Genomic DNA, 12,335 nt, shown 5'->3' on the forward strand with positions numbered 1-12,335 from the left:
TTCTTCAGTGGTTAGGAGTTTGGACTGCGTTGCTCTCAGTTGTGAAATGTATAACATTATGAGTTGGACTTTGATGTTTAATTATTTCTATAGGTAGGATTATGTATCCCACTGCGCTTAGCTGTTTGATGGGAAGCTTTTTTAGTGGATCCCTCTTGCGTTCCAGGATAGTAGTCCTTTAGTCAGATGCAGTATTAAATATTAGTCAGATGCAGAATTAAATATTAGTCAAATGCCGTACAGATAGAATGACGTCACTGTTTTCGCAGATGTCGTATTAATCTAGAGTAAAGTACTGACGGATAAGACAGATCTAGATAAGATTTCAAAGTTGCGCGACGATTGGCAACTCATCTCAAATATTCGTAAATGTAAAACTGTCTGTTTCACAAAACTTAGTATCAATGAATCGCAACTGGAATCAACTCATACAAATAGCTTGGCGTAACGCTTTGTAGGAAAACTGAGTGATCACATAGGTCCAGACGCAGGTTAACAATGTGACAGACTCTGATACTGGAAAACTACACTCTGTCTACGAAAGAGATTCTTTTTTTAAAAAAAAAATGTGCAACCCATCGTAGAATATTACTCAAATGTGTACGATCCGTACCAAATAGGAACATCAGGAGTAAAGAAACGTATAAATTGTCATAGCTTCGTTTCACCTGTGGGAGAGCGTTATGGAGATGTTAAAAACCTGAAGTGTGCCAGATGCTTCAAGACTGATGAAAGCCGTTCCGCGAAACTCTACTTAGAAAGTTGCAATAACCAGCAGTAAGTGAGACATGTACTACAGTCACTTCGTATCGCCCTCTTAGGGACTGAAGGAAGGGAGGAGAAGACTAAGAAGACTAACTGCAGCTTACACAAGCGTATTTAAGCAAACAGAAGCACTTAATCGTTCTTCACGCGTTCTGCACGCGAGCGGAACACGAGGAAATTCTAATAAGGCATGAAAAGATCAGTACCTTCCTCCATGCGCTTCACAGTGGTTTGTAGAGAATAGATTCAGATTTAGATTTAGATTTCCATCCTACTCTGAACTGCCATCGAGGCGTAACAAAGTGAACAATCAGCCTTTGAGAGCTGTTTTTTCTTATCTTATCAAGTGAAGATAAGTTAAGCGAACAAATAACACCGCACCTCTTAGGACAGCACAGTAACTTGAACTGCACGCAGCAGTAAATTTCTGCAAGAATGCAGGTGATGCAGACTCTCAGCATGTCAACCAGGTAAGCTGCTGTTTCTCATTGCGTTTTCATACTGTGTTGCCAATATTCACTGGTTTTATTGTAGCTTTCCGTGACTTCTGGGTAGAAAAGAGGTGTCTTCATTTTATTAAGTTTTCTTCTACAATATTAAGCTTGTATTTGTTGACTGGTTCGCCTGAGTGAACGCCTCTCAAGAGAGACTCATGCGGAGACATGTAATATTGTCTTTTCGAAGTTTCAGTAATGTTGTTATTACTTTGCTGCTAGAAATAAATCCTCTTCAGAAGTACCGTAAAATTTTGTATAAGCGTTTTAACAGTTTGATACCTGGAACTGAAATTGGCTTAAAGATGTGAAGAGTAACGGTATTTTGCTTTTCCCCCACAGATTCCACTTTATTTACGATTTTTCGGTAATGGTATAGGAAATAACAGCCAGCAGTATTCATTTAGTTTTTCTATTGCACTTATTCATATTTTCGAATCTCTGTTCTAATTAATTTCGTTACAATAACACTGTAGACGACGCCGAAAGGCCACAAAAAAGAAACAACTCATTTGAAACTATGAAACTGCTATACTAAATACGGTAAGCGGTTTGCATAACATGCTTGTCCATCATTATTTTCAATTTTTTAACCTTCTGTTTTTATAGGCAAGTAAATTATCTACAACATTTTTTTGCCAGTTCGTCAGAAAAGAAAAACCATACACTACAGACAAAAAAAATAAAAATTCAACATCAATGCTTGAATTCTGGGGTAATAAAAGAAGTGGCACCCAACAATACCTTTTTTTACATTTTCTGTTGCACTGATTCATATTAACGAATCTGTTCTAATTAGTTTACCTTCAAGGACATTGTGTAGGAAACTGTCCATACAGACTTAGATACGCACAAGGATCTGAGCACCTGCATAAAGTAGAGAAAATTAATGGAGTGTCATGTATAAATTTTATCTGCACATTAACATAACACCAGGACGTACACACTGACTGGCAGTTTACTCAAACACACTTGCAACCTTATTTAGCACTTGTCTCGTAAAAACATGGCCATAAATCCGCAGAAATTTTCTCTACAATATAAGACATTATAATACCGCGCTTCGATGTTTCTCAGCATATAAAGTGGCTTATATCAGTATGAAATTTACAAAATTATACATTTGTTGTACATACCTATGAAAAGTAACTCGTCTTCGTCTCACGTACTTCTCTTTACGTCAGTAGCAATGACAATACTGCACCAAACCTGTTACCAAAAGTAAAGCGTGCAGAAACGTATATAAAACAAGGTGAATATGTGTAATATACAAGTTTCGCTATTACTGCAAACTATAGACAAGCAGCGTTGTCCCAAAATCACGTGACTAGCTCGGACTGATGTTGAAAAATTCGGAGTAGGCCATGCTCACTCCGTAAATATTACAGGGTGTTCGGAAATTTCTGTTACACACTTCTAGGAGTTGTAGAGGGGAGTGAGTAGATAATATTTTGAACTGTAACCCATGTCCGGAAACACACCGTTTCCGTGCTACAACCATTTGAAAACATGTTGGTAACGTGAACACTTTTACAAGTGACTGATTGGGCGCGACCCAGTACATCACTTGTTTTTCGATTCCACTCATTAATGGTCAAAGAAATTGATCGTGTAGTCGTCGATGAGTTCCTTTCGACGTAATACAGTACGGCCTCTTCCAATACGGATGTGAGGGGTCTCCTTGGAACATCAGAGTCATGCCTGTCGACGGTGAAGGTACCATTTCTCGAAGCCGTTGCGTAACTGTGGCGAGGAGGGTATGCAACGGAGTTAGACGTTGTGGAGAACGATCTTGATAAAGGCGACGATCAGCTCTTCCAGCTTCAGAAGGATCATGTCAGTGTATTCTGCAAACACGTACTCAACCATATTGCTCTAACACTCACAGACACCTGAATGAGGCTAGAACCAGGTCAGAGAGGTAGGGCAGACGTCAAATGACTTTAACCGATCCGATGTAACCATCCCCCCACCATGGCTATTCTGTTTCATACCTGCCTAGCAAATACGTTTTCAACGGCTGCAGTACGGAAACGGCACGTCTCCGGACATAGATTCCTGATCAAAATATTATGTACTCACTCCCTTCTAAAAGTCCTATTAGTTTGTAATGGAAATTTCCGAACCTTCTGTACGTACCCTATGCCTGTAACCTCTGACCAGATTTCTGCGGTAGTTGTCGGTCTATTTGTCTGTCACACAATCTTGCAGTCTTTTGGAAGGAAACTATTCTTCCTGTCTCACAGTTGTCCTGAGTCCATATCGTTACAATTCGTTTTGCGGCCATTAAATTACAGCCAACTGTCTGTGCGATCTACCGTTATGATGCTTCCACCTCCTACAAGCCAATTATTCGAGCTTTCTCGGGGTCCTAAAGCTACATCTGCACGTCTTCTGCTCATCCTTTGTTGATATCTCTACATAAAAACTTTCAGACATCTTTGACGCTCCCAGTAGCCATTACGTATCACCACCAATTTTAGGATTCCGCTCCTAAACCAGAGAAAAGGAACCATTATAGGATCGCTTTCTTGTCCGTTCGTCTGTCTCATTGCCCGACTGTTAAAAAGACTTTTTCTCAAGAACAGATATGCGTATGCAGTTGAAATTTAAGCAACATGCTAAGGTCTACTGTCCCTTGGTGCTATAAGACATTGCAGCTCCTAAGTCAAAGCAGTGAAAAGATACCGCCATTTATATATATTTTCATACTCGCAAACTCAGTCATCAAAATCTATAGGGTAGTTCCCGTTGATCTAGAATCATGCAATTGGGTAAAAATCAGGGCTTACGGTACAACTAAAGCAAAAAATTCGAAAATCGTTAATTTGCGAAAAAAATTGTCATTTGTTATCTGACTGCCTGTCCGTCTATCTGTTATGACCCCTTTTTCACAGGAACGGTTAGGCGTATCATATTAAAAATTATGCCACATAATAGGGTTTATGGTGCCTTGACGGTGTAAAGAACGCAAGCTTCCAAGTCAATGTCGTCAAAAGACAGGGCCATATTTTGAAACTTGCAAAGCCACTTATCAAAACTTGTAGGGAACTTTCCTATGACGTAGTATCATGAAATAGGACAACAAGTGTAGTCTGTGCATAACATAATAAATGCGATCTTTGTCAGTTAGGTACAGTGGTCTGCTCCTCAGCGATAAGAAATTAAGATGATAGAACAGGAGGATCACTACAAACTATTTCACATCAGCCTTCGACTTGTGGAATGTGCTGACATGACAGTATTTGATGGAAGGAGAGGGGAGGGAGGGGAGGACAAAATAGACTAAAGAAGGGGGAGGACTTGTTTACAGAGAGAGGGGGAGGAGAAATGGACAGGGGGAGGGAGGGCAGTAGATGGACAGGGAGAGGGTGGAGGTGGAGATGGGCAGAAGGAGGGTGGAGGTGGAGATGTGTGCAGCATATGTAATCCACGAGCAGGCAGGCGAACACATGGGCCATAAAAATTGCTACACCAAGAAGAAATGCAGATGATAAACGGGTATTCAATGGATAAATATATTATACTAGAACTCACATATGATAACATTTTCACGCAATTTCGGAGCATAGATCCTGAGAAATCAGTACTCCGAACAACCACATCTGGCCGTAATAACGGCCTTGATACGCCTGGGCATAGAGTCAAACAGAGCAGGGATGGTGTGTACAGGTACAGCTGTCCATGCAGCTTCAACACGATACCACAGTTCATCAAGAGTAGTGACTGGCGTATTGTGACGAGCCAGTTGCTAGGCCACCATTGACCAGACGTTTTCAGTTGGTGAGAGATCTGGAGAACGTGATGGCCAGGGCAGCAGTCGAACATTTTCTGTATCCAGAAGGCCCGTACAGGACCTGAAACACGCGGTCGTGCATTATCCTGTTGAAATGTAGGATTTCGCAGAGATCGAATGAAGGGAAGAGCCACGGGTGGCAACACATCTGAAATGTAACGTCCACTGTTCAAAGTGCCGTCAGTGCGAACAAGAGGTGACGGAGACGTGTAACCAGTGGCACCCCATACCATCACGCCGGGTGATACGCCAGTATGGCGATGACGAATACACAATTCCAATGTGCGTTCACCGCCATGTCGCCAAACACGAATGAGACCATTATGATGCTGTAAACAGAACCTGGATTCATCCGAAAAAATGACGTTTTGCCATTCGTGCACCCAAGTTCGTCGTTGAGTACACCATCGCAGGCACTCCTGTCTGTGATGCAGCGTCAAAGGTAACCGCACCCACGGTCTCCGAGCTGATAGTCCGTGCTGCTGCAAACGTCGTCGAACTGTTCGTGCAGATGGTCGTTGTCTTGCAAACGTCCCCATCTGTTGACTCCGGGATCGAGACGAGGCCGCACGCTCCGTTACAGCCATGCGGATAAGATGTCTGTCATCTCTAGTGCTAGTGATACGAGGACGTTGGGATCCAGCACGGCGTTCCGTATTACCATCCTGAACGCACCGATTCCATATTCTGAAACAGTCATTGGATCTCGACCAACGCGAGCAGCAATGTCGCGATACGATAAACCGCAATCGCGATTTCTCCTCCTCACACGAGGCATCACAACAACGTTTCACCAGGCAACGCCGGTCAACTGCTGTTTGTGTATGAGAAATCGGTTGGTAACTTTCCTCATGTCAGCACGTTGTAGGTGTCGCCACCGATGCCAACCTTATGTGAATGCTCTGAAAAACTTATGATTTGCATATCACAGCATCTTCTTCCTGTCGGTTAAATTTCGCGTCTGTAGCACGTCATCTTCGTGGTGTAGCAATTTTAATGGCCAGTAGTGTGGTAGGGGGTATCTCATGACTGTTGTCAGCTCGGTGTATCTCACCGGCTGAAATAAACAGTAGCGAATGGATGGATGTGCGCCTAACAAATTTATTGAAAAGTAATATGGACGTGTTAGCTGAGTGTGTGGAATGGCGCGTGTTCCAGGGCGTGCCTGGTGACGCTGCTGGTGGCGCAGTGCTGCCTCCCGCTGCGGCCTGGGGCGGCGGCGCCTTCCGCGGCGGCCGCCGGCGACGAGCAGTGGCTGTGCGCGCCCGGCTGCTGGTGCTCGCAGGACGGCCTTTCAGCCGAGTGCCTGGGGGTGACGCCGCAGCCGTCGGCGCTGCCCGCGGGCCTGCTGGCGCTCAGCGTCAGGGCGCACCAGCTGCGCGAACTGCGCAACGACACCTTCGCGGCGCTGCCGATGCTGCAGCAGCTCGACCTCTCGGACGGCCGAATTTCTGAAGTGAGTATACAGCATGCGCGGAGTTCGGAAATTCCCGTTACAAACTGCTAGGGAGTGAGTACATACAGGGTGTCCCAAAAAGAATGACCCGATTTTAACTCGTAATAACATTGAGACAAATGTCACTTGGTAACTAAAACAGCGCTAGATGTAATCGGCATGGTCTAAGTTTCAGAAAAAATCCGCTAGATGTCGCGACCGGTGCTGACTGGTGCGTGCATAATGTCACGATTTTAACGTGTAATAATATTGACACAAATGTCACTGGGTAACTGAAACAGAGCTGGATGTAATCGGCATGGTCTAGAGTTTCAGAAAAAAATCCGCTAGATGTTGCTACGGGTGCTGATCTGGAGCGTGCATAATGACACGATTTTAACGTGTAATAATATTGACACAAATATCACTGGGTAACTGAAACAGCGCTGGATGTAATCGGCATGGTCTAGAGTTTCAGAAAAAATCCGCTAGATGTCGCTACGGGTGCTTACCTGGAGCGTGCATAATGACACGATTTTAACGTGTAATACTATTGACACAAATGTCACTTGGTAACTGAAACAGCGCTGAATGTGATCGGCATGGTCTAGAGTTTCAGAAAAATTCCGCTAGATGTCGCTACGGGTGCTCACCTGGAGCTGGCAGAATGACCCGATTTTAACTTGTAATAATATTGACACAAATGTCACTAGGTAACTGAAACAGCGCTAGATGTAATCGGCATGGTCTAAGTTTCAGAAAAAATCCGCTAGATGTCGCGACCGGTGCTGACTGGTGCGTGCATAATGACACGATTTTAACGTGTAATAATATTGACACAAATGTCACTGGGTAACTGAAACAGCGCTGGATGTAATCGGCATGGTCTAGAGTTTCAGAAAAAATCCGCTAGATGTCGCTACGGGTGCTCACCTGGAGCGGGCAGAATGACCCGATTTTAACTTGTAATAATATTGACACATGTCACTAGGTAACTGAAACAGCGCTGGATGTAATCGGCATGGTCTAGAGTTTCAGAAAAAATCCGCTAGATGTCGCTACGAGTGCTGACATGCTGCGTGCAGCCAGTCTCATGCAATATCGCGTCCGCGCAACAGAAATCGTATTGTGTTATTGAATTTAGTCGTACTCAATCAGTGATCGCAGATCTTCCTGTGGAGACATGTTAAACAATGTGTTTACCTTGCTCCCTTACCTCGTGATATTGATGAACTAAAAACAAGAATATCAGCTGCTGTATCTTCAGTGACAGAAGACACCTTACACTCAGTTTTGGATGAATTCGGCTATCGGCTAGATGTCGTCCATGCCGCCAATGCAGGAAGTATTGAACATTTATGATGGATTTTTATAAACTTCTGTTTTTTCTGAGTGTTAAGCCCTTGTCCCCAATAAATACACTACTGTTTAAAATTGCTACACCACGAACATGACGTGCTACAGAAGCGAAATTTAACCGACAGCAAGACGGTGCTGTGATATGCAAATGATTTCGGATGAATCCAGGTTCTGTTTACAGCATCATGATGATCGCATCCGTGTTTGGCGACATCGCGGTGAACGCAATTGGAAGCGTGTATTCATCATCGCCATACTGGCGTATCACCCGACGTGATGGTATGGGGTGTGGCTAGTTACACGTCTCGGTCACCTCTTGTTCGCATTGACGGCACTTTGAGCAGTGGACGTTACATTTCAGATGTGTTACGACCCGTGGCTCTTCCCCTCATTCGATCCCTGCGAAACCCTACATTTCAGCAGGATAATGCACGATTGCATGTTGCAGGTCCTGTACGGGCCATTCTGGATACAGAAAATGTTCGACTGCTGCCCTTTCCAGCACAGTCTCCAGATCTCTCACGAATTGAAAACGTCTGGTCAATGGTGGCCGAGCAACTGGCTTGTCGCAATACGCCAGTCACTACTCTTGATGAACTGTGGTATCGTGTTGAAGCTGCATGGACAGCTGTACCTGTACACGCCATCCCTGCTCTGCTTGACTCAATGCCCAGGCGTATCAGGACCGTTATTACGGCCAGAGGTGGTTGTACTGGGTACTGATTTCTTACGTTCTATGCACCCAAACTGCGTAAAAATGTAATCACATGTCAGTTCTAGTATAGTATATTTGTCCAATGAATATCAGTTTATCATCTGCATTTCTTCTTGGTGTAGCAACTTTAATGGCCAGGACTCTTTTTGGGACATCCTGTATTTTGAGTAGGAATCCATGTCCAAAAACGTCTTCCATCAATGCTAAAGAGCATCAAAGTTATAGGCGCCGGGGCTTGTAAATGTATGTATACATGATGAACATTAATAAGACCGACAAACTGCAGGGACGCATTACCGACTGTAAATTGAGGAAAAAAGTCCTATTAACATGTGTGTGGAAATGCATTGTGGCTGCAGTAGGTGGCGCTTATGAATGAAAGCTCCGCTGACAACATGCCATGTGTTCCTCGTGTGTTGCATGCTGTGTGGTTGACACAGCGTACTGTAATCAGCAGAGTCGTCCGGTATTCATGTCGGGGACGAGCCGAGATGGTGTTTGTGTACGGCCAAGCAGATGGAAACGGTCGAGAGGCGGCATTACGTTTAATAGAACTGGCTTCATCAGGCTGCATAATCGTTATCTATGGGCAACAGACAGTCCTCGGGTAGTAGTTGAGGCGTCTCTCCAGCATCAAAGTGTGGGCAGGGATTCTTGGCGACCAAATACTTGCACCGGTTATTAATCCACAGTCCCTCGACGGTGGAACGTACCTGGACTCTCTGTGAAATACGCTACCTGGGCTAGTTGAGAATGTACCTTTGGCAATACTACAGGTTATGTGGTTTCTGCATGATAGAGCACCACCCCCACTTCCATATAACTGTTCGCCGACACCTCAACACCATCTTCCCCGGACGCTCGATAGAACGCGAAGGCCCTTTACCGCGGAATGCTAGATTATCGCACTTAAACCTTTTTTATTTTTATCTCCGGGGGGTTTGGAAAGCATTTTGTATGCTGAACCAGTTCCTGATGTGCAGACCCTTCAGCAGAATGTTCACGACGCTTTTGACGCTATTCGGAGAGAGGCCGAAACGTGCGAAAGAGAGTGGCAATCTATGATGCAATGTGCATTGCATCCTGTGGAGGCCACTTTGAACACCTGTTGTGACGCAGATGTGATGTAGCTCTGTACTGTGTTCCGGGGCAATTTGTTGTGTTTGCACGCACACTGTCCATTTCCGGACACATGTTCAGAGGATCTTTCTTCATCCATTTCCAGTGAGGAATCTGTCTCTGTAGTTTGTCGGTTGTATTAATGTTCACCATGTATACAGGGTGATTCTCTGATGATGGTGAAGCACAAATGTATCAATTTGAGGTGAGGGTCCCTGTATTGGAAACGACCAAGTTGAAATTTATAAACGAAAACTTTTCTGTGCAGAATATGCAACTTTCAGAGTTAGTAGTACGGACCAAAACAAGAAAAGAATGTCCAATATTCATGCGGTCTAAAATGCATGCTTGAGGAGTGATGGGCACTCGTTCAGTAGAGGAAATGTGTTTCACACTGGCGAAGATGAACAAGTGCTCATAACTCCTAAAACATCCATTTTAGAGCACATGTGAAACCTCTGAAAGTTGCATGCCCTATGTTCTAAGCAACAACAGTACAGATACATGTATTTCACTGTCAGAGGTATCAGAATGACTGTTGATTGTAACTTAACGACTCGTTCGTTTCCGAGCCAAGTACCCTTACCTCAGATTCTTACGTTTATCTGTCTCCATCATCCTTGAAAATTTGTAACATCGTCACGGATCGACCTTGTATATCAAAGGCACCGGCACCTACAATTTTGACGCTCTGCACTGACCTCGGATGTCGTCTGCCATTATGGATTCCTATTCAAAATATTACGTACTCTCTCCCCTCTACAATTCCTAGAAATCTGTAACGGGAATTTCCGAACACCGTGTATAATGCATGTCTGTAGCAAAGCACTGCACCCCACTACAGTGCCATAAACCGGGTATACTTTGACCGGTTTTCAAATACAGATGTGACTATCACGACTGTTTTTTCTAAGTTCTATGATATTTATTTTGGTGAACATAGGTGCTTTTGTGAAAGGACGACATACTAAACAGTACAGTGCATTTTCTAAAATGCTTAGAAAATAATGGGAAAAATTGTAGATGGTCAAAGTTAGCATGGATTTGCGGGTCTATTGGCTGGCCTTTACTTCTACAACAACTGTCAACTACCATTCACATTGTGGTCAAAGTTTCAAAAACACAATGAAGCTTTGGCTACTCAGAAATAAAGGCATTAATCTCAATTCTTCTTAAGTGCTTTATGAAGCCTCATAAAAGAAAAAAAAAACCTGGTACGCTGGTACGGTACGTGTATTTAGTGTGATCGATCATCATGTGTGCAATACCATGCAGATAGCTCCAAATTTCGTTGCGGGCAATAACAGCAGTTTCACCCATCTTAAACCTCAATTCTCGTTTCAAAATATCTGGTGCAGTTAGAACTTAGGTTAACTTTTCTTCATTTATTTAGTAAATATCTGGCTCTTGTCGCCAAACAAAGTTCATTCCTTCTTCCTGGAGATATTTGACATTATATGTTATACCTGATTCACTGTATGCATCAAAACTTGCAATTTGAGCAATATGTGACTGACATTTGTTTGTCCTTAGTTGTAGATACATTAACAATTGTCTCTGTCTATACACCGGTGGTTAATGTTTGTATTCCTTAGTTCCAATTGTCATTGGCATCAACATTTGTTAATAAATTATCCTGAGATAACAATGACCAATAGTCAAAATAACCCTGAAACCAAGAAAGCTGCACGTGACCTCAGAAATCGTAATGTACTGGGAGATATATACATGACAACAAAAAACTAATCAGTGACCCGTTTTGAGAACTAATCAAGTAATGTACATGATATAGTTGAAAAAGCCGATGGCTTTGCAGTTAAATGATGCCGGTGGATTTTGCACAACCACATTTTAATAGAATTTTTAGTTTACAATCATAAGTCGCAACTGGTTCGCCAACTGTTGCACAAGAAAATCTGCACCACATGGCATCTAGCATATGCTGATGGAACTTTACAACCAAATAGTATACTACTAAATACCCAACAGAGATACAGCAGAGGGCTGTAAAACTTTTGGTGTATGAGTGGTCAAGTAACCACGGCGGTCACTATTTGCACATGCCTTTAGACTTTCTAATAAGTTTCTTCATGTGGGGTGCCACACTCACAATCTTGTTAAAAGACAGTTCCATTTTCCACCTTGGCTGCTATACAGTTGCTGTTATTTATATCACACAATCAGCTGAATTCAGCAATGTGCCATTTTCAACTTCTTATCCCTATCGTCGTAATGTTACACCGTCGCCCTCTGTGGGCGTATGCAAATGGGCCTCTGTCAGTTAAATGTCCACTATATGATCAAAAATACCCTGGGACTCGCTGCTGACTCTTTCAATGATGTTTCTGAAAGTCTGTGGTGGAATGGCAGCAAATTCTTCCTCGCTGATGCAGTAATCTTAGAAGAACAATCGCGCTTCAGAAAGGGACGTTCGTGTAGTGATAACATAGTTAAAAGAAGAGAAATCATTGAAAAACGTCGGGAAATGCATTTAGCGTTTATTGATTTTGAGAAAGCCTTTGATAAGGTAAAAAGATCTCTTTTGTGGAAAATACTGGAAATAAAAAGTTTTCCGAAACATCTTAATATAATAAGGCGTCTATAGGTAAATAAAAAACAGTTGTAAGTTCTGGTTCGAAAATGAGTGTCATG

General features: G+C 43.1%; 1 protein-coding gene across 2 annotated transcripts in view; it reads left to right on the plus strand.

Moving 5' to 3' along the window:
- Window positions 1-1,143: 1,143 nt before the first annotated feature.
- The window catches only part of LOC126198615 (uncharacterized), a 48,247-nt gene continuing 37,055 nt past the window's right edge, over window positions 1,144-12,335 (plus strand). The window contains exons 1-2 of one of the 2 annotated variants that reach the window (XM_049935069.1): window positions 1,144-1,235; window positions 6,214-6,511. In XM_049935069.1, the coding sequence (XP_049791026.1) occupies window positions 1,201-1,235; window positions 6,214-6,511 (333 nt within the window). In that variant the 5' untranslated portion in view covers window positions 1,144-1,200. The remainder of the gene's footprint in view (window positions 1,236-6,213; window positions 6,512-12,335) is intronic. The other variant, XM_049935068.1, reaches the window with a different exon arrangement.

The sequence above is a fragment of the Schistocerca nitens genome, chromosome 8 (assembly GCF_023898315.1).
Source record: "Schistocerca nitens isolate TAMUIC-IGC-003100 chromosome 8, iqSchNite1.1, whole genome shotgun sequence".
NCBI lineage: Eukaryota > Metazoa > Arthropoda > Insecta > Orthoptera > Acrididae > Schistocerca > Schistocerca nitens.